Source organism: Ochotona princeps, chromosome X, assembly GCF_030435755.1.
Source record: "Ochotona princeps isolate mOchPri1 chromosome X, mOchPri1.hap1, whole genome shotgun sequence".
NCBI classification, from domain to species: Eukaryota; Metazoa; Chordata; class Mammalia; order Lagomorpha; family Ochotonidae; genus Ochotona; species Ochotona princeps.
Window position 1 is genome coordinate 31,649,693 of NC_080865.1, and position 22,776 is coordinate 31,672,468.

Here is a 22,776-nt window from a genome sequence, read left to right on the forward strand (position 1 = left end):
TCTTTTCCTGACTTGCCCAGTCTGGATTAATTTCTTTTCCCTCTGAATTCCTGTAGTAATTACTGCCTATATGCCTCATCATTGCAGCCATCGCTGGATTAGCATCCAGGAGCCAACAGTTCTACTCAGAGGGATTGCTATCAGGACAATAGTGCAAATCCGGGAGTTGCTGGTCCAGAAAACCCTGGGACATAAGGACTACTTTGTACCCAGTTCATGTCTCTAAACCAGGTGAGAGCACCTACACTCATTTCTAGTTATCAATATCATCAAAGCCGCCGGCATATACTGTCTTCATATAGTGAATACTCACTCAGGCACTGATGGCTGGAGGAAACTACGAAGGGAGGAAAATGAAATCACAAGTATTTTGGGGTGGGACCTGCTCTGTATTCTTACTTGTTCACTCATAGATTCATACTGTATTTTCTGTATGTGTGTGTTTGTTTGAGTTACTCACACTTGAAAAAGTGTAAGGGCCAGAGTTGTGCCATAGCACAATAAGCTTCTGCCCTGCAACACCTGAATCCCATATTGGTACCAGTTTGAATCCCAACGGCTCCACCTCTCATTCAGCTCCCGGTTTGTGGCCTGGGAAAGCAGTGGAGGATGGCTCAAGTCCTTGGGAACCTGCAACCATGTGGGAGACCCAGAAGAAGCTCCTGGGACGTGGCTTCAGATTGGCTCAGCTCCAGCCATTGTGGCCATTTGGAGAGTGAACCAGTGGATAGAAGATCATTATCTCTCTTTTTTGCTCTCTCCGTCTCTCTAAATCAGCCTTTCAAATAAAAATACATGACTTTTTAAAAAGATTTTATTTTTTTATTGGAAAGTCAGATACATAGAGGAGAGACAGAGAAGATGATCTTCTGTCTGGAGACACAGCTAGGAGTTAACTAAAAACAGCAAGTATTTTGAATTGCTCATCACCAATGTGGGAAAAGCTTGTTTACCTTGGCTCTAACATCTGCCACGATGCTATCCTAATTAAGGATCACCCATGCTGGTGTTGTGGCGTACCAGATAAAGTTGGGGCCTGCAGTGCCAGCCTCCCATATAAGTACTGGTTCTTGTCCCATCTACTTCACTTCCAGTCCACCCTCCTGCCTGTGGCTTGGAAAAGCAGTGGAGTATGGCTTAAGTGCTTGGGTCCCTGCCTCTGCACAAGAGACCCAAAGGAAGCTCTTGGTTCCTGGGTTCAAACCAGCCCAGCTCTGGCTGTTGTGGCCATTTGGGGAGTGACTCAGCAGATGATGGAAGACCTCTCTCTGAAATCTGCCTTTCTTTTTTTTTAAGATTTTATTTTAATTGGAAAGACAGATCTACAGAAAGAAGGAAAGACAGAGAGATCATCCAACCACTGGTTCACTCCCCAAATGTCTACAATGGCCGGAGCAGAGCTGATCTGACGCCAGGAGCCCCCTCTGGGCCTCCTATGCAGATATGGGGTCCTAAGGCCTTGGGCCATCCTCTAATGCTTTCCCAGGCCACAAGCAGGAAGCTGGATGGGAAGTGGAGTAGCTGGGATACGAACCAGTGCCCATATGGGATCCTGGTGCATACAAAAGGAAGATTTAGCCACTAGTCTATCGTACTGGGTACCTAAATCTGCCTTTCAAAAAAAGGATCAGGGCCCGGCACAATAGCCTAGTGACTAAAGTCCTCGCCTTGCATGTGCCAGATCCCATATGGGCACCAGTTCATGTCCTGGCCACCCACTTCCCATCCAGCTCCCTGCTTGTGGCCTGGGAAAGCAACTGAGGGTGGCCCAAAAGCTTGGGACTCTGCACCTGTGTGGGAGAAATGGAAGAGGCTCCTGGCGTCAGATCAGCTCAGTTCTGGCCATTGCAGCTGCTTGAGGAGTCAGTCATTGGATGAAAGATCTTCCTCTCTGTCTGTTCTCCTCTATGTATATCTGACTTTCCAATAAAAATAAATAAATCTTTAAAAAACCACAAAACTCTCTCCCATAGCTTTCTCTCCTTACCATTAGCAGTCTCTACATACTCTCCCAGTGCACTACTAGGATTTTTTTTTTTAAAGGATTTGAAAAAATAGCAGAGAATAGGACAGGCGAGAAAATCTCCCTGAGTGTTGAACACAAGTTTGGCGGCAAAGGTAGGCTCTGCGTGAAAAGGCAAATACACAGCCGTGTGTGAGCTGGGGGCGGGGTGTTTGTGATGGTGATGAACTTGCTTTGGGAAGCAAAGGGAAACTACAGCTGCTGGGCCCATGGCAAGTACTGTGCTAGGCACTTTCACACACTGCATTCACCTCATCTAATAAAGCACCCTTCCTCCTTCCCAAGCACGGTGTGCCCAGAGTGTAGCAGGCTCTAATGCTGTTTTGCAGTATTCCTGTTGTTTCACCTTTGCCACGATCCATGTATCCATGCATTTGAAATCACTTGCCATCACTTTCTGTGGCCAAAACAACTCCACAGGAATCCCCATTTTTACAAATAATGTACTTTCTGCCATTTTTTGCTGTCTACTAGATAGATACCACTTTCCCCACAGAAGAGAGGGTAAAGAGAGGTCAAAGACCCCTGGGGGAGGGGATGAACCAACAACACAGTGAGTCTGCATGGTCCTTCCATCCTTCTCTAAGGAAGGGAGCTGCTGCCAGGACACCACATGGAGCCCGGAGCCTGGGACACCCCATCAGATCCCAAACAGGAAGGGCTGGTTTGGTCTCTCTGACAGACATACACACACCCCTCACTCCAAACTTCCAGGAGTGGCATGTACACTAAAAATCCCCTCTCAGGGGCATGCACAGGGCTGCTGGGGAGACTTGATGGGGAGGAAGCTGGAGTTAGGGCTCACCTGGAATATTTCTCAATAAAGGTTACCTGGCAAAGTCCTGACATTGCCCAGCATTGTTCCACACTGGCAGCTGGGAGCACCTCCCAGATGGCTGGAATCAGACCCCATGGGCTCAGTGAGATCCGAGCCACATCTGGGTAGTGACTGAGTCCCACTCAGTCATCTGATGCAGTCTCCACCTGATGTCCCAGAAGCTCCTAGGAAGTGGAGTTCTGCGCTCGCGGTCTTTAAGTCATAGGCTTCGAACAGCACTTTCATACAATCCAGGACTAGTTAGACCAGAGACAAATTATCTAGTAGAGCACTCCCCAAGCCACCCCCTTTCTCTAGGTCTCTGTTTTCTCCCCAGGACCAGTATTAATATAAAGACCCAAAATCTGAGAAAGTAGTTGAAAAAAAAAAAAACAATAGAAGGAAATGCAGCAGTGAGCCATTAGACTGGTTGTTACTGTATGTGTTTGCATTTGCTGGAGTCTTTATAATATATGCTTTAAAGAAAAAGATGTGTTTTTATTTAAAAAACAGAGTTACATTGAGGGGGGGAGGGACAGGAACATAGAGAGAAAGAGAGATCCTCCATTTACTGGTTCATTCCCCAAATGGCCACAACAATCAGTGCTAAGCCAGGAGCCAGGAACTTCATCCGGTCTCCTGGTATGGTGGCAATGGCCCAAACACTTGGACCACCTGCTGTTTTTCCTAGGGGCTGGGAGCTGGATCTGAAGTGGAGCGACCAGAACATGAACCAGATCCATATGGGATGTAGGCACTGCAGGCAGCAGCTTAGCCTGCCTCAGCGGCAGTGAATAGCATGGACTTTTTAAATAGCTTTATTGAGATATGCATTAAAATATCATGTAATTGACCCATTTAAAGTGTATACACGGTTTTGCATATGTAACAGTCTTAACTCCATATATTGTGGTAAAATATAACACACTTCTGCCACTTTTAGCATCTTAAGTTAACAATTCAGAGGCATTAAGTACATTTGCAACATTATGCAATCATTACTACTCTATTTTCTTCTGATGCCTTCTCAGGCCATAACAGGGAACTGGATTAGAAGTGGAGCAGCTGGGACTCAAACCAGCACTCATATGGGATGTTGGCACTGCAGGTGGAGACTTAACTTGCTACACCATGGTGCAAGCCCCTTATCTATTTATTTTTATTTGAAAGAGAGATCTTGTATCTGCTGGTTCATTCTCCCACAAGCCCGTAACAACCAGGACTGGTCCAAGCTAAAGCCAGCAACCTGGAATGAGATCTGACACTCACATGTGGGTGCTGAGAATCTCAGTACTGGAGTGATTGCTTGTTGCCTCCCCGGGTGGGCACTGGCAGGAAGCTAGAGTCTGAACCAGAGCCAGGACTCAAACCTTGGCACTCTGAAAGAGGATGCAGGTGCCCCAAGTGGCATCTTAACCCACCCTGAGTCTTATTGTTAATTCTCCCCATCCCCCGCCCCACCTTTTGTTTGGTTGGTTGGTTATCAAAATGAGAGCTGAAGTCATTGTTTGGAGACATTCTACTGTTCTGACTTAGGTTTTTAAAGGTTTTTTTAAGATTTATTTTTTTTATTAGAAAGTCAGCTATACAGAGATAAGAGAAACAGGAAGATCTTCCATCCAGTGATTCACTCCCCAAGTGGCCGCAACGGCCAGAACTGCGCTGATCTGAAGCCAGGAGCTTCTTTCTGGTTCTCCCACATGGGTGCAGGGTCCCAAGACTTTGGGCCATCCTAGACTGTTTTTCTAAGCCACAAGCAGGGAGCTGGATGGGAAATGGGGCCACCAGGATTAGAACCAACATCCATATGGGATCCTGGCATGTGCAAGGTGAGGACTTTAGCTGCTAGGCCACGCCGCCGGGCCCAAAAACAAATAAATCTTAAAAAAAAAATAAAAAAAAAAATATTTAACCGAAAGGAAAGTAAGAGACAGAGAGAGAGATAGAGAGATATCTATTCTCTGGTTCACTCCCCAGGTGGCCACGACAGCTGGGGCTGAGTTCGGCTAGACCAGAGCTGGGAGCTAGGAAGTCCATCTGGGTCTCCCTTCTGGGTTATAAGGATTCAAGCTCTAGGGCCAACTTTCACAAGTTTCACAGTAACAGAGCTCAATGTTTTATTTTTTAATCAAGTTTATGGGGCCAGTGTGTTGGTGTAGCAAGCTAATCCTCCATTTGAGGTATCAGCATCCCATATAGGCACTGGCTGCTCCACTTCCCGTCCAGCTTTCTGCTTGTAGCCTATGAAAACAGTCCTTGGGCCCTGTTCCTGTGTAGGATCCTAGAGGAAGCTGCTGGCTCCCAACATTGGATTGGCACAACCTGGCCATTGCAGCTTCTGAAGAGTGAACCAGCAGATGGAAGACTTCTCTCTGTGTGTCTCCATCTCTCTGCAAATTTGCCTTTGAAGTAAAATAAATAAATTTTAAAAAATTCAAATTTAGGGGTAGGCATTTGGTAAGGCAGTTAAAATGGTGCTTGTGACACCTGCACCCTCTGTCAGAATGCCCGAGTTGGAGTCCTGGCTCATCCTCCTGGGAATGCACCCCCTGGGAGACAGCAAGTGATGGCTCAAGTTATGGCGTCCCTGTCACCCATCAGTGAGGATCAGACTGAGTTCTGGATCCCTGGCTTTGGCCTGGCCCAGCCCTCTCTGTTGTGAGTGAGCCAACGGACAGATATCACTCTCTCTCCTTCAAATAAATAAAAACAAATGATTTAAAAGCAACTTAATGCAATTTATTAAGCCAGTCATCTAGCCTAGCACTTAGGACACCAGAATGCTCAGACAGGATACTTGCCTTCAGCACCTGATCCCCACTTCCTGCTAGCGCAGACTCTGGGAAGCAGCAGGGATCCCGTAATTAGGCTGCTGCCACCCCCGTGGGAGACCTGAGGTTGCAGCTCCATCTTCCCAGCCATTGCAGGCATCTTGAGAGGGAATGAACAGATGGGAACTCTCTCGTCCCTGCAGCTCTCAAAAAAATAATTTAAATTGAAATAAAATCTATTGATACAATTTACATACTATGGAATACTCATTTCAAGTGTATGGTTTTAAGTTTCTTGTAATTTTGACAAGGACATGCAATTACCTTACAACAAGCAATTTCCTTCACCTCATCAAGGTTGCAAAACCTCTTTTGTGCCAAGAACCATTTGGATATTTGTCATATCATTTGTGGGCCATACAGAATTATCAACCTAAAAATGAGCCTGCCAGGATCCAGCATGATAGCCTAGTGGCTAAAGTTCTTGCCTTGCACATGATGGGATCCCATATGGATGCTGGTTCATGTCCCGGCAGCACTGCTTCCCATCAAGTTCCCTGCTTGTGGCCTGGGAAAGGACAGCCCAAAGCCTTGGGACCCTACACCCGTGTGGGAGACCCGGAAGAGCTCCTGGCTTCTGGATTTGGATTGGCTCATCTCCAACCGTCGCAACCATTTGGGGAGTGAATCAGCAGATGGAAGATCTTTCTGTCTCTCCTCCTCTCTGTGATCTGACATTCCAATAAAAATAAATCCTGGCACATTCAAGGAGAGGACTTTAGCCACTCGGCCACCTCACCAGGCCCAAACAATTAATTCTTTTTTAAAATATTTATGTAATTATTTGTATTGGAAAGGCATATTAACAGGAAAGATCTTGCAATAAAAATACATGAATTAAAAAAATATATATATATTTTGTTTTTGAAAGGCAGAGTTACAGGGAAACGGAGAGACAGACAAGAGGTCTTCTATCTGCTGGTTCACTCTGCAAATGGCTGGAGTTGAGCTGATCCAAAGAAAGAAGCCAGAATCTTCCTCCAGGTCTCCCACGCTGGTGCAGGGGCCCAGGAACTTGACCCATCCTTTGCTGCTTTCCCCGGCCATCATCAGGAAGCTAGTTCAGAATTGGAATAGCTGGGATACAAACCAGCACCCATATGGCATTCTGGTACTACTGGCAGAGGTTTTAGCCTATTATGCCAATATGCCACTCTCCTCCTTTTTTTTTTTTTTAATATTACTTGGTTTCATTGCAAGGCTACATATCAATCCCTAATTGGCCATTATGGATAAACCTGCAACAAGTTTTTAAAAGATTTAATCAGGAAACGCAGATTTACAGAGAGCACTCATATGGAATTCTAGTGCATGCAAGGCGAGGATTTAGCCAGTATAGGCAATCAATCACACTGGGCCCGCAACAATATTACAGATTTATTTTATTTTTATTGGAAAGTCAGATATATAGAGAGGAGGAAACGACTTACTCCCCAAATGGCTGCAATGGCCGGAGCTGAGCTAATCCAAAGCCAGGAGCCAGGAGCCAGATCTTTCTCTCTATATCTTTTTCTCTCTGTATATCTGCCTTTCAAATAAAAATAAATGAATATTTTGTAAAAAGGCAAAATAAAATAATACTTTTGCAAAAAAAAAAATTAAAGACAAATGAGATGCCTCAGAAAGCATATTTCATCCCAAAGTTCTTTCTAAGAAATTTTCTAAGGATTCTCTTCTTAAAGAACTTATGTGTAAGAATTTTCTTCGGGAGAGACAGAGAGGAAGATCTTCTGTCTGATGATTCCCTCCCCAAGTGACCACAACAGCCCGTGCTGTGCCAATCTGAAGCCAGAAGCCAGGAGCCTCTTCCAGGTCTCCCACGCGGGTGCAGGGTCCCAAGGCTTTGGGCCGTCCTCCACTGCTTTCCCAGGCCACAAGCAGGGAGCTGGATGGGAAGTGGGGCTGCCGGGATTAGAACTGGCACTCATATGGGATCCCGGCGCATTCAAGGCGAGGACTTTAGCCACTAACCAACTGCTCCAAGCCCACATATATACACTTTTTAAAATGAGTAACAGAAAATCCAACTCCAATAAACTCAAATAAAGAGGCTTTTTATGGCTCATTAAACTACTAATACCCAGAGATGAGCAGGCTTTTCAGATTGGTTTGGTTCCACAGAAGTTTCCATCAATACCTAATTTCTGATCACCTGCGAGTTGGATCTTCCCAAGTATGAGCTTCATCCTAAACTTGATTCCTTTTTAAGTAGCAAAGGTCTGAAGTATTTGAAGCCTTCTCATGAAACCTGTGACACTGTTGAAATAGCGACAAAGGTAGCTTCTGTATCTCAGAATCACACACACACACACACACACACACACACACACACACACTTCCCTCCAAATACTTGAGCAGCAATGCTGTAACATTTTACTCTATTGAATTAGGTCTTTGGCCAATTCATGAACATTCTCTTTGATAAAGAATATAGGGTACACTGATGGTTGCAGCGTTAGCTGCAGAAACCAGTCACTGAGGCTCAAAGAAAGGGTTACTCTGATTGGGTTATCTGCATGGTGCACTTCTCTGGAGACTGGGATTAGCAGTCATTTCTCCCCCACGTTAATTTTATGACTGCTAAACAGTGGAGAAAATATGGACTGGATGTTGTGCATGGAATCACATCAAGCACTATCTATGTTGACCCAGCAACTATACTTGAGAAATTTATCCTATAGTTATACTGGCATATGTACAGAAAAAGATTGTATTAATAAAAAAAATTGAAAACAATAAAATGCCTAGGATTTGGTTAAATCATAATAAAGCCATAAAAAAGAATAAGACAGCTATATGTGCACTAACCTGACACAATTTCAAACATACATTAAGTGAACAAAGCAGTTAATAGTAACAAGTCATGATTTTAGGAAACAAAAGGGAGTAGATATATACACATCAGACCCTGCTCCTGCGTGGGAAACCCGGAAGAGGCTCCTGGCTCCGGACTCTGGGCTTCAGACCAGCTCAGCTCTGACTGTGGCGGCCACCTGGGGAGTGCATCAATGAATGGAACATCTTCCTCTCTGTCTCTCCTTCTGTCTTTCCAATAAAAATAAAATAAATCTAAATAAATAAAGAGTACACTTCAGTTTGCATTAATAAGTCAGACTAGAAAGAGTGCACATATACACATATGTACTTGTATATACATGATCTGCATTTTAAATTTCTAGAATATATCCAAAAAACTGGCAATAGGAACCAGTGTTGTGACACAGTAAGTTAAGCTGCTGCTTGCAATGCCAGAGCCCATATTAAGTTTTGGCTGCTCTATTTCCAGTCCAGCTACCTGCTAATGTGACTAGGAAAGCAGCAAAAGGTAGCCCAAATAGTTGGGCTCCTACCACCAACATGGGAGGCTTGTAGATTCCTGGTTATCTCCTGGCCCAAAACTAGCGAATGCAGAAGTTGAAGTAATAAATCAGTAGTTGGAAGCACTGTGTGTTACTCTGCCTTTCAAATAAATACATTAAAACTTAAAAAAGTTAAAACATGCTAACTGACAAGGTTGTGGGTCACCAGGTCTTCATATATACTGTTGGTGTACATGTAAATCAAGTTTTTTCATAGAGCAATCTGTCATCCATTTTTAAGATTCATTTTATTTTTATTTGAAAGGCAGAGTTATGTGGAGAAATCAGTGGAGAAAAGGACATCTTCTATCTGCTGGCTTACTCACCACATGGCTAAAAGGACTGGAACTGAGCAAATCTGAAGCCAGGAGTTTCTTCTTGGGGTGCAGGGTCCCAAGACCTTGGGCCGTCCTCCACTGCTTTCCCAGGTCACAACCAGGGAGCTGGATGGGAAGTGGGGCCGCCGGGACATGCACTGGTGCTCACATGCAATGCCAGTGGTGCAGGCGGAGACTTAGCCTAATATACCACTACATCATCCCCTGTCAATTTCTATTACTACTAATAGTGAACATCACTTTTCATCAAGCACTAACACAACCAAAATTTTAGCCTGGATATACTTTAAATATTGGTAATGTTATATTAACAAACACATGCAATGCTGTAGTGTTTCTACTAAAAAGAAAAGCCTAAAATCATTTAAACACTTATCAGATTCATTGACTAAATCAGGATGTTTCTATTAATGAAAATAATTTTTTTAAAGATTCATTTTTATTACGAAGTCAGATATACAGAGAGGAGGACAGAGAGGAAGATCTTCTGTCCAATGATTCACTCCCCAAGTGAGTGCAATGGCAGGTGCTGCGCCAATCTGAAGCCAAGAGCCAGGATCCTCTTCCAGGTATCCCATGCAGGTGCAGGGTCCTAAACCTTTGGGCTGCCCTGGACTGCTTTCCCAGGGCACAAGCAGAGAGCTCAATGGGAAGCGGTGCTGCTGGGATTAGAACCAGCGCCCATATGGGATCTTTGGTGGGTATGAAGCGAGGACTTTAGCTGCTAGGCTACCCCGCCAGGCCCTGAAAATAAACTTAAAAATTGTTTTTATTGGAAAGGCACATTTACAGAGAGAATGATAGTGAGTAATAACTTTGGTCTGCTTGTTCACTCCCCAAGTAGCCACAAAGCCAGAGCTGAGCCGATCCAGAATCAGGAGCTTCTTCTGGGTCTCCCACGTGGGTACAGGGTCCCAAAGCTTTGGGCCGTCCTCGGCTGCTTTCCCAGGCCACAAGCAGGGAGCTGGATGGGATGTGGAGCAGACAGGACACAAACCCGCACCCATATGGGATCCTGATGGATGCAAGAGGAGAATTTAGCCACTAGGCTATTGGGCCAGGCCAGATGAAAGTAAATTTTAAGAGAACAGTTAGAAGTCTACATGTAAATGAAAAAAAGGGGTGGACATTTGATATTGCTTGGATACCTGCATCCTCTATAGAATACTTGGGCTTGTGTCTCAGCTCTGCTGATTCCAGCTCCCTACTAAATGCACATGATGGGAGGCAGCAGGTGATATTGTGTCCCTGCCACCCAAGTGAAGACCCACATTCAGCCCTAGGCTCCTGGCTTCAGCACAACCCAGACATGTCTCTTGTGCATATTTGCGGAGTGAACCAGTGGAGGAGTGATGGCACTGTTGCTTTGCTTCTCAGGTGATGAAGAACAACATAGTAAAAAGAAAAAGAAGAAATGATTGATTTACTCAGCACCACAGACGAAGTTCACAGTGTTAAATGGAAGAACATAGGTGAAGGGGCGGTTCTGTGGTATAGCCCGTTAAGCTGCTGCCTGTGGTGCTTGTATTCCATATTGGGCACCGGTTCACATGCTGGCTGCACCACTTCTGATTCAGCTCTCTGGTAATGGACTAGGAAAGCAGCAGGATATGCCTCAGATCTTTGGGCCTCTGCCACCCATGTGGGAGAATCTCATGGCTCCTTGTTTCAACCTTGCTCAGCCCTGGTTGTTGCGACCACTTGGAGAGTGAATGCACGGATGGAAATTTTCTCTCTCTGTAATTCTGCCATTGAAATAAATAAAATGAATCTTTTTTTTTTTTTTTTGACCTTTGAACTCTTGAGCGCTCCCTTCCTCCTCTTCTGGGACGGTGCTTAGACACGCTCAGGATGGTGCAGTGCCTGACCTACCGCTGTAGGCTTTCCTACAATACAGCCTCCAACCAAACCAGACTGTCCCGAACTCCCGGGAACAGAATTGTCTACCTTTACACCAAGAAGGTCGGGGAGGTCCCGAAATCTGCATGTGGCTTGTGCCCGGGCCGACTGCGAGCAGTTCAGGCTGTGAGACCTAAAGTTCTGATGAGGTTGTCTAAGACGAAGAAACATGTCAGCAGGGCCTATGGTGGCTCCATGTGCGCTAAATGTGTCCATGACAGGATCAAACGGGCTTTCCTTGTTGAGGAGCAGAAAATCGTCGTGAAAGTGTTGAAGGCACAAGCACAGAGTCAGAAAGCTAAATAAAAGCATGACACTTTTTAAGCAAATAAATAAATGAATAAAATGAATCAAAAAAAGAAGATAAAAAAAGTACATACAGGGGCCGACGTGACAGCGTAGTGGCTAAAGTCCTAGCCTTGAACATGCTGGGATCCCATATGGACACCGGTTCTAATCCCGGCAGCCCCACTTCCCATCCAGCTCCCTGCTTGTGGCCTGGGAAAGCAGTCAAGGACGGCCCAAAGCCTTGGGACCCTGCACCCATGTGGGAGATCTGAAGGAAGTTCCTGGCTCCTGGCTTCACATTGGCTCAGCTCCAGCTGTTGCAGCTGCCTGGGGAGTGAACCATCAGATGGAAGATCTTCCTCTCTGTCTCTCCTCCTCACTGTATATCTGCCTTTCCAATAAAAATAAATAAATCTTGGGCCCAGCGGCATGGCCTAGCAGCTAAAGTCCTCGCCTTGAACATGCCCAGGGATCCCATATGGGCGCCGGTTCTAATCCCACCTGCTCCACTTCCCATCCAGCTCCCTGCTTGTGGCCTGGGAGAGCAGTTGAGGACGGCCCAAAGCTTTGGGACCCTGCACCCGTGTGGGAGACCCGGAAGAGGTTCCAGGTTCCTGGCTTCAGATCGGCGCGCACCGGCCCCTTGCGGCTCACTTGGGGAGTGAATCATTGGACGGAAGATCTTCCTCTCTGTCTCTCCTCCTCTGTGTATATCTGGTTGTAATAAAATGAATAAATCTTTAAATAAGTAAATAAATCTTTTAAAAAGTACATACAAATTCAAACACAGGCCAAACAAATGTAAGATTATATAGGTTAAAATGTGATTATCTTGGGAATACATAATGGCTAAAGGGGATTGCAAGGAGCCATCCTCAGGTGGTATTGAAAATGTACTTCCATTGCATATTTTATCTTTATATTTAACACACAGATATACACAAATGTAAATATATATATATGAGGAGACTTCAAAATGCTCATGGAAAAAATGAAATTGAAAGATAAGTTTGTTGGGGCAAGTGTTTGGTATAGTGATCAAGTTGCCACTTACAATGCTTGTGACCCATATCAGAAAGCCTCATTAGAGTCCTACCTCCCTGTTTCTGATCCAGGTTTTCTGGAAGGCAATAGACACAAGTGCAAATATCTGGGTGCCTGCATTCCTCATGAAAGATCCAGATTTGAGTTCCAGTCTCTTGGCTTCAGCCTGGCCCAGCCTGGCTGTTCTGACTCATTTGGCAGTGAAATAGCAGATGGGTTTTGTCTGAATGCTTTTAAGGAAAATGAAACTAACTTTTTTTGGAAAAACGTAGTTTTCGGGCCCAGCAGCGTGGCCTAGCGGCTAAAGTACTAGCCTTGAAAGCCCCGGGATCCCATATGGGCACCGGTTCTAATCCCGGCAGCCCCACTTCCCATCCAGCTCCCTGCTTGAGGCCTGGGAAAGCAGTCAAGGACGGCCCAAAGCTTTGGGACCCTGCACCCGCGTGGGAGACCCGGAAGAGGTTCCAGGCTCCCGGCATCGGATTGGCGCGCATCGGCCCGTTGCGGCTCACTTGGGGAGTGAATCATCGGATGGAAGATCTTCCTCTCTGTCTCTCCTCCTCTCTGTATATCCGGCTTTCCAATAATAATAAAATCTTAAAAAAAAAGAAAAAGAAAAAGAAAAACGTAGTTTTATTTTGGTGCAGAGTTTGCAATCCATGCATGGGTTTTTCATAATACATTTTTTATAAACTTGTTATTAAAAAGATACTTTAAAAATTTGAGGACCGGGCCCGGCGGCATGGCCTAGCTGCTAAAGTCCTGGCCTTGAACACGCTGGGATCCCATATGTGTGCCGGTTCTAATCCCGGCAGCTCCACTTCCCATCCAGCTCCCTGCTTGAGGCCTGGGAAAGCAGTCAAGGACGGCCCAAGACTTTAGGACCCTGCACCCGTGTGGGAGACCTGGAGGAGGTTCCTGGCTCCTGGCTCCGGATTGGCACACACCAGCCATTGCGTTCACTTGGGGAATGAATCATCGGATGGAAGATCTTCCTCTCTGTCTCTCTTCCTCTGTGTATATCTGACTTTGTAATAAAAATAAGTAAATCTTTAAAAAAAATTTAAAAAAGATTTATTTTGTATTGGGAAGTCAGATTTACAGAGAGAAGGAGAAACAGAAGGATCTTCCATCTGCTGGTTCACTCCACAAGTGGCTGCAACAATGGCCATAACTGAGCTGATCCAAAGCCAGGAGCCAGGAGCTTCTTCTGGGTCTCCCACACGGGTGCAGGGTCCCAAGGCTTTGGGTCGTCCTCGACTGCTTTCCCAGGCCACAATCAGGGAGCTGGATGGGAAGTGGAGCAGGTGGGATTAGAACCAGTGCCCATATGGGATCCTGGTGCGTTCAAGGCGAGGACTTTAGCAGCTAGGCCACCACGCCAGGCCCCATCCCCTTCTTTCTTATACCTGCGTGTGGAGGATGAGTTGTTAGACTCACAGGATGTATAAATCTTGATTTTGCTACTTACTTATGCATTCTTTAGCTCCTTTGTATTTTTTTTGCAAACTGGCAGCTGAACCCAAATACTAAATTGAACTCTGATTCCATTCCTTAGGTATGAATATAGGATGGAGAAAATGTCTAATGTACATTTTTGTGGTTTTAGAAGTCCATGACACTATTTATATGTTTGATTATTGAGGATTAGAGAATTTTATCAGGCCCAGTATAATGGCTCAAAGGATAATACTCACCATGCAATCACCAGCATGCCATACAGGTGCCCGTTTGTGTCCCAGCAGCCCCGCTTCCCCATCCAGCTCCCTGCTTGTGGCCTAGGAAAGCAGTCGAGGACGGCCCAAAGCCTTGGGACCCTACACCCGCGTGGGAGACCCGGAAGAAGCTCCTGGCTTTGCATTGGCTCAGTTCTGGTCGTTGCAGTCATTTGGAGAGTGAGCCAGTGGATGGAACATCTTCTTCTGTGTCTCTCCTCCAACATAAATCTGACCTGCCTTTCAAATAAAAATAAATAAATCTTTAAAAATTTTATTTTTTCTTTTTACTTACTGAAATACTTCTGTGAAATGATATATCTAGGAAATGCAGGATACATCTTGACTCTTTTTTTTAAAGATTTATTTATTTTTATTGGAAAGGTAGATATATACAGAGAGGAGAAGAGGCAGAAAAGATCTTCCATCTGATGATTCACTCCCCAAGAGGCCACAACGGCCAGAGCCTGGGCCGATCCGGAGCCAGGAGCCAGGAACTTCCTCCAGATCGCCCACCTGGGTACAGGGTCCCAAGGCTTTGGGCTGTCCTCGACTGCTTTCCCAGGCCACAAGCAGGGAGCTGGATGGGAAGTGGAGCAGGCAGGATTAGAACGGGCACCCATATGGGATCCTGGCACGTGCAAGGCGAGGACTTTAGCCTCTATGCTACTGCACTGGGCCCTACATCGTAACTCTTACTGACCTGTTTTAAAGATAATTAATTGGTTTCCTACCTGGGTTGAGAGCTGAAAGACAAGAACCAAGTATTCAATTTCAGGAAGAAGAATATTCTACAGATGGGGATCATGGAGGCAATGTGGAAAAAGTGAGCTACATATGTCAAGGAACAAATAGGAAAACAAAAATACCTAAGGAACTGTCTAAAAATCTATCAACATTCTCCATTTTTAATATTATACCCATTAACTCAGGAGTCTCATCTTTCTTCTCTTCTCTGAATGGCTACAATTATCTTTTGACTGAGTTTACTGCTTCCAAGCTTCTCTTCTACCCTATTCAACCCCTTACTCATCAGAAGCTTTCAACTCTGTATATATTTTAAGAATACATCTATTTCATAACAGATATACTGGGAAAACAACAATCTGACATTTCCTAGTTGTGTGACATTGGGAAAATTACAATAACTCCACTAAGCCTCCACATCCATATTTAAGGGTCTAGCACTGCAGCATAGTGGGTTGAGGCTCTCACTATAGGCCAGTACCACATTTTAGCATCAGTCTATATCCCAGCTGCTCCACTTCCAATCCAGCGCTCTACTAATGGCCTGGGAAAGTGACAGAATATGGCCCAAGTTATTGGGCCCCAGCCAGTAGTAACATGGAAGATCCAGAAAAAGCTCCTGGCTTCAACTGGACCCACCCTTAATGTCGCAGCCATTTGGGGAACAAACCCCCAGATCGATAATCTGTCTCTTCCACTCCCTCTGTAACACTGACTTTCAAATAATAAATACATCTTTAAAAACAGGAAAAAAACCTTAAAACCCTAAAAAAAAGGACCAAAAAAGTTTAAAAATGATACCGATGCCTTTAAATACACTTTTATATACAGAAGAATTAAAGCAGCAAATATCTATATGTACATATAGAGAAAATATACTAGGGAACTCCAAAGAGTGTATGGAACAATAATTTAAAAATGTCTATTTTGGGGGTCAGTGTAGTGGCACAGCAAGTTTAGCCACAACATCACATGACTCCCAGTTCAAGTTCCAGCTACTCCATTTCCAGATCTAGTTTCCCACTAATGCACCTGGGAAAACAGTAGTAGTTAGCCTAAAAGCTTGGGCTCTTGGCACCCAGGTGAGAGATCCAGATAAAGCTCCTGGCTTCTGACTTTAGCCTGGCTCAACCCTGGCCATTGTGACCATCTGGGGAGTAAGTAAGTAGATGAAATATTTCTCTGTACGTTTCTCTTTCAAATAAATACATTTTGAAATGATAAAATAGGGCCCGGCGCCATGGCTTAGTGGCTAAAGTCCTCCCCATGAACGCGCTGGGATTCCATATGGACACCGGTTCTTCCCGGCAGCTCCACTTCCCATCCAACTCCCTGCTTGTGGCCTGGGAAAGCAGTCAAGGACGGCCCAAGACTTTAGGACCCTGCACCCATGTGGGAGATCTGAAGGAAGTTCCTGGCTCCTGGCTCCGGATTGGCACAGCACCGGCTATTGCACTCACTTGGGGAATGAATTATCGGACGGAAGATCTTCCTCTCTGTCTCTCTTCCTCTCTGTATATCTGACTTTGTAATAATAACAAATGAATCTTTTAAAAATGATAAAATAGTAAAAATGTCAGTTTTTGTAAAATTTTGTACAAAATTTTAAAACCCATAGCAGCTTTTCTGTAATGTATACTTTTTACAAGTTTTTTGAAGACTACTCATATTCATGGATCTCAAAAATTTTGTACCAAAATATACTTTCCAGTGTTTAAGGTGTGTGTGTGTATAATTATTGTGACTGGATTCTAGTAAAGGCACAAGTTTCTTTTCTTTCTCTAAAGATTTCCTTTTTTATCAAAGATTTATTTTATTTTTATTGGAAAAGTGGAAATACAGAGAGGAGAGACAGAGAGGAAGATCCTCTGTCCGATGACTCACTCCCCAAGCTGCCGCAACAGCTGGAGCTGAGGCAATGCAAAGCCAGGAGCCTCTTCCAGGTCTCCCACGCGGGTGCAGGGTCCCAAGGCTTTGGGCCGTCCTCGACTGCTTTCCCAGGCCACAAGCAGGGAGCTGGATGGGAAGCGGGGCTGCCGGGATTAGAACCGGTGCCCATATGGGATCCGGCGCATGCAAGGCGAGGACCTTAACCACTACGTCATCGTGCCAGGCCCTCTCTAAAGATTTCTTTATGAAAGACAGGTTGACAGAGAGGAGGAGAGAGACAGAGTTCTTCTATGCACTGGTTACCTCTCCAAATGGTTGCAATGGCTGAGGCTTCCTTCAGGCCCCCCACGTGGGGGCAGTGGCGCAAGGACTTGCCCGCTGTGTAACCTCAGTAGGAACCCAGATACTTTCTCTCTTCCTCCACATCAAGCATTTGCAACTCACTTTGACTTCATGCCTGTGGACATCTACTTCAGGGATTCTCTCAGTGGGACTATTGCCTCTGCTGTCTTCTTTTTCCTTTTTCGCTCATGAAGACCCAGAACATTGCCAGAGGGAGAACCAGGTGGACAAATATGAATCCATACTGCCCAGCCTCAGCTTGGCCTTGCAGCTGCTCAGCAACCCCTTTATTTGCCTCATACATTCCCTGGCACTCTTCCATAGAGGCACTTCCAAACTCCTGTTAAATTCCAGCTCCTCCTGTTTCACTCCTTCACACTAATAGACACTTCATCACAAATGTCAGAATTCACTATCATTAAAAAAGCTTTTTTTGGAGAATTTATTATCCAAAAGTAGGCAGAATAGCATAATGGCTCCCCATCAAACATTCAGTTTCCAAGTATTATCAGCTCGACTGGAGGGCAGCCTTGTTAGACATGTATCCCCATCTGCTTCCTCCTTCCCACTTTTTCTTAGAAAAAATTCCAGATATTATATCATTCTAAACCTAGATCTTTCAGCAGATATCTTTGAAAGATAAAGATCTTTTGAAAAAAAAATCCTAATTTTGATACCATTAGCATACATGAAAGAAATAATTCCTTGATACGACCAAGTTAGTATTCAAATGTCAAAAAATATGCAGCATTTTTTGGAATTAGTGTTCAAATAAAGTACATGTTTTGATGGGTGTGCTATTTTTCAGTTAAATGAAGGTGTGTCCTTTTGCTGCCTTGTAATTTTTTGGTTTTGTTGTTTTGGTATTTCATGCAGTCTGGATTTTACTGATTACATTTCTGTTGCGTAGTTAAGCTTGTTCCCTTGACCTCAGTGTCTCGTACATATTGATAAAATCAATAACATCTTTACCATGCAGCTTTCATGGTCCACGTTCTGTGTTTAATAGTCTGAGCAAATTGTCCTTGTGACCAAAAAATAGAAGATGTCTGACTTGGAGAGTGACTTGGGGAGGAGCTGAGACCTGTTGAGCAGGACTGAAACAGATGGTTGGGGTCAAAGCTCAATAAATAGTAACGGAGGTCCAAGAGAGAGAGGATGGCTGGGTGAGGGGGCATGTGGTATCAGATTTCCACTGAGCTGGTATGTAGAGCTGGACTGGCAGGAAAGTAATCAGGGTGAAGTCAGAACTTCAAAAGGAGAAGGAGCAGTTGGAATTATTTCTCACAAGATTACTTTACTCACTATACCCGCCCTCCATTTTCAAAAATAGATCTTAATCGTTCTCACTTCTGTACCTTTGCCCAGGCTGTTTTCTCCGGTTAGCATATCATCTCCTTTCTCATTGCCTTTCCAAACCCTGCTTTAACAATGAGTGTAAGTCCCCTCTTTTCCATATTTTTCCTTATGGTCATAACCTATCTCTAGAAGTATATATAAGAAGTATTGGTGGCTTTTTCTGGAAGGGAACTGGTTGGCTAGTGGACATGAATGCAACGAAGAAAAATGTTACTGATTTGTTCCCTGAGGGATAGTAAATTTGATGAAACTCTCCAATAAAAAATCTTTGAAAACAGAAGGAAGACTAGAACTATTTTTTTACATTTTTCATTGGAGAAGGAGATACAGAAATAAAAATCTTCCATTTACTAATTCATTCCCCCAAATGGCCACAACAGCTGGAGCTGAGCTGACCTGAAGCCAGGAGTTTCTTCTGGGTCTCCCACACAGTGAGGGTCCAAAGGTTTTGGGCCGTCCTCAACTGCTTTCCCAGGCCACAAACAGGGAGCTGGATGGGAAGTGGAGCATCCAGGAGACAAACTGGCGCTCGTATTGGATCACAGCACTTGGAGGGGAAAGATTATCTAATTGTGCCAGGCCAATAAAATTCATTCATTCATTCATTCTTTCTTTCTTTCCTTCTTTCTTTCTTTCTCTATCTATCTATCTATCTATTGGAAAGTCAGACATACAAAGAAAGGAGGAGAGACAGAGAGAAAGATCTTCCATCTGATGATTCACTCCCCAAGTGACCACAACGGCCAGAGCTGAGCCGATCTGAAGCCAGGAGCCAGGAGCTTCTTCATGGTCTCCCAGGCGAGTGCAGGGTCCCAAAGCTTTGGGCCGTCCTCAACTGCTTTCCCAGGCCACAAACAGGGAGCTGGATGGGAAGTGGGGCTGCCGGGATTAGAACCAGGCCCATATGGGATCCCAGCGTGTTCATGGTGAGGACTTTTAGCCACTAGGCCACCGCGCTGGGCCCTTCTTTCTTTTTTTTTTCTTTTAAGATTTATTTATTTTTACTGAAAAAAAAAAAAAAAACCACCAGATTTACAGAGAAAAGGAGAGACAGAAAGATCTTCCATCCACTACTTTACTCCCCAAGCGGTCACAATGTCCGGAGCTGCACCTATCCAAAGCCAGAAGCCAAGAGCCAAGAGCTTCTGGGTCTCCAAAACAGGAAACCGGGTGGAAAGTGGAGCAGCTGGGACACAAATTGGCACCCACAGGGGATACTGGCAGTTGCAGGTGGAAGATTAGCTACTTGAGCCATTGCACCAACCCCAAGATTAGAATTTCAATTTAACGAAAAAGAGGAGAATCTGGAAGAGCCTCTATGGAAGTGTGCCAAGGAATGTATGAGGCAAATAAAGGAGTTGCTGAGCAGCTGCAAGGCCAAGCTGAGGCTGGGCAGCATGAATTGATATTTGTCTGTTTTTGGCTCTTGGCTTATGGCCAGCCCAGTTCTGGCTGTTGCAGCCATTTGGGGAGTGAACCAGCAAATGGAAATAGCACTAGTTTTAATCCCGCAGCCCCGCTTCCCATCCAGCTCCCTGCTTGTGGCCTGGGAAAGCAGTCGAGGACGGCCCAAAACCTTGGGATCCTGCACCTGCATGGTAGACCCGGAAGAAGCTCCTGGCTTTGCATTGGCTCAGACTGGCAGTTGTGGTCACTTGGGGAGTGAAACATCGGACAGATGGTCTTCCTCTCTGTCTCTCCTCCTCTGTGTGTATAGCTGACTTTGCAATAAGAATAAACAAATCTTTAAAGAAAAAAGGGTGTTTTAGAAAATTATGAGTGGATAAGATACAAAAGTCAGTGGAAGCAATGAGAACTATGAAAGGAGGTAGGTAGAGGATTTGTACTAATAAAACCAAATATAGATGTGATGGCACTAAATATATGCAAAGCTCTTAGAATAGTTCTTGTATTTTAATTTATATTAAAAACAGGAGCTGTAATTGTTGTTCATGCTGTACATCTGCTTAAAAATTTTGCACTTATGCTGTGGCTATGTAAAATGAGCTAGTGCCCTCATTTATTCAATAGTGTAAAATTGGAGAATTATGTATCAAGTTAAAATACAGCAAGATTTACTTGAAATTTCTGATTCCCTATCTGCTTGTTTTAGGGGTCTGGATAGCTTCTGATACCCTGACTTTGATAAGAAGACAGAAGGGTTTTACTTTGTTTTTCTTAAAGATTATTCATTTGAAAAACAAAGAGAGGGAGAAGCAGAGACAGAGAAGGAGATCCTCCAGTTCATTCCCAAATGGCTGCAATAGCCAGGGCTGGGCCAGACTAAAGGCAGGTGCCAAGAATTTAATCCAGATGTTCCATGTGAGTGCAGGGACCCACTCACTTGGAGCATCTTCCACTGCTTTGCCAGGTGCATCAGCAGAGAAGTGAATCAGAAGTGGAGCAGCTGGGACTTGAACTGACACCCACATGGGATGCCGGTGCTGCAGATAGCAGCTTAACCAGCTGCACTGCAGCATTGGCCCCAAGAATATAGAGGTTTCACATTTAGGATTAATATGCTTTAAGCACTTTTTTATATTCATTTTATCTATTTTTTTAAATGTCACAGAAACCACTGTCCATGTTAGCTCACTCATAGAATAGGAGTAAATGACTGCACAATTTAAGGAGGACTCCAGGGTTTACCTCAAAGGGGAAGCCACTTGCACTTTGGAACCTTAGGTATAGAGTAAAGAGAAGAACCAAAATCTGTTAATATCCCAGAAGTCCAGGAAGCAACTTTACCTCTAGTCAAACTTCACTGTGAGGCAGAAGTCATGTCCTTGGATGCATTCGATAACATTCCTGGATCTTGCCCTAACCTCCAAAATCAGCCCTGCCATGCTGCAATTCCTTAGCCTTGCTGCACATGTCCATTCCCCTCACCTCATCTTACAGCTCCCAATGAGACCATATATTCCTTGAATTTGAACTGAAAGAATGTTATGAAAATCATTTGACATAATCTGAGTTTAGTGAGCTTCTTTGTTCAACGTTCCTTACAGTTTGATTCGCCTAGATTTTTGGCTCCTCTATTGAGGAACTAAATCTGACTCGTGGGAGGTGGAAAACCACAAAAATTTGGAGACTACAGTGTGGTACAGCAAGCTAAGCTCCACCTGCAGTGTCAGCATCCCATGTGGGCACAGGTTTTAATCCTGGCTGTTCCACTTCTGATACAGCTCCCTGCTAATGTTCCAGGAAAGCAACAGAAGAAGGTCCAAGTGACTAGGTCCCTGCTGCCCATGCGGAAGCCCCAGATGAATCTCTTGGCTTCAGTCAGATCCAGCTCTGCACACTGCAGTCATCTGGGAAATGAACTAGCAGATTAAAGATTCTCTCTGCTTCTCCTGCCTTTCAAACAGATTTATAAAAAGACAGGGACGGAGTGGCCAGCGTGGTAGCCTGGCAGCTAAAGTCCTCACCGTGCACATGCTGGGATCCCATATGGGTGCCCGTTCTAAGCCAAGCAGCTCCACTTGCCATCCAGCTCCCTGTGGCCTGGGAAAGCAGTTGAGGATGGCCCAAAGCCTTGGGACCCTGCACCTGCATGGGAGACCTGGAAGTTTCCTGGCTCCTGGCTTCGGATTGGCTTGGTTCCGGCCATTGAGGCTGCTTGGGGAATGAATCTACAAATAGAAGATCTTCCTCTCTATTTCTCTCCTCTCTGTATATCTGCCTTTCTAATTCCAAAAAAAAAAAATTGTAACAAAAAAAAAAAAAAAAACAACTTAAAAGGCAAGAGCGGGGGGCACACGTGCGCCTGATCCGATGGCTCACTGGTTAATCTTCCATCTCCAACCACAGAGTTCCCATATGGGCACCTGTTCATTTCCCAGATGCTCCATTTCCCATCCAACTCCATGCTTGTGGAGTGCCAAAGCAATGGAGTATGACCCAAAGCCTTGGGAGCCTGCACTCATGTGGGAGACCTGGAAACTCCTGGCTCCTGGCTTTGAATTGGCTCAGCTCAGGTAGTTACAGCCATTTGGAAAGTGAACTAGTGGATGGAAGATCTTTCTCTATCCCTCCTTTTCTCTGTAAATCTGCCTATCCAACAACAACAACAAAAAAATCTTAAAAAAATTGGATATAGCCATTAAGACATCGCTTATAACTCT

The 22,776-nt window shown here is 44.7% G+C and overlaps 2 protein-coding genes across 2 annotated transcripts in view; both read left to right on the forward strand.

Moving 5' to 3' along the window:
* The first annotated feature begins 210 nt into the window (after positions 1-210).
* Positions 211-22,776, forward strand: part of ZMYM3 (zinc finger MYM-type containing 3) — an 85,354-nt gene continuing 62,788 nt past the window's right edge. The window contains exon 1 of the mRNA XM_058658683.1: positions 211-231. The gene's annotated coding sequence lies outside the window, so the exon portion shown is untranslated. The remainder of the gene's footprint in view (positions 232-22,776) is intronic.
* Positions 11,158-11,596, forward strand: LOC101519637 (large ribosomal subunit protein eL34-like). Its single transcript, XM_036497962.2, has one exon. It carries the CDS (start codon positions 11,220-11,222, stop codon positions 11,571-11,573), a length of 354 nt encoding a protein of 117 aa, XP_036353855.2. The 5' UTR covers positions 11,158-11,219; the 3' UTR covers positions 11,574-11,596.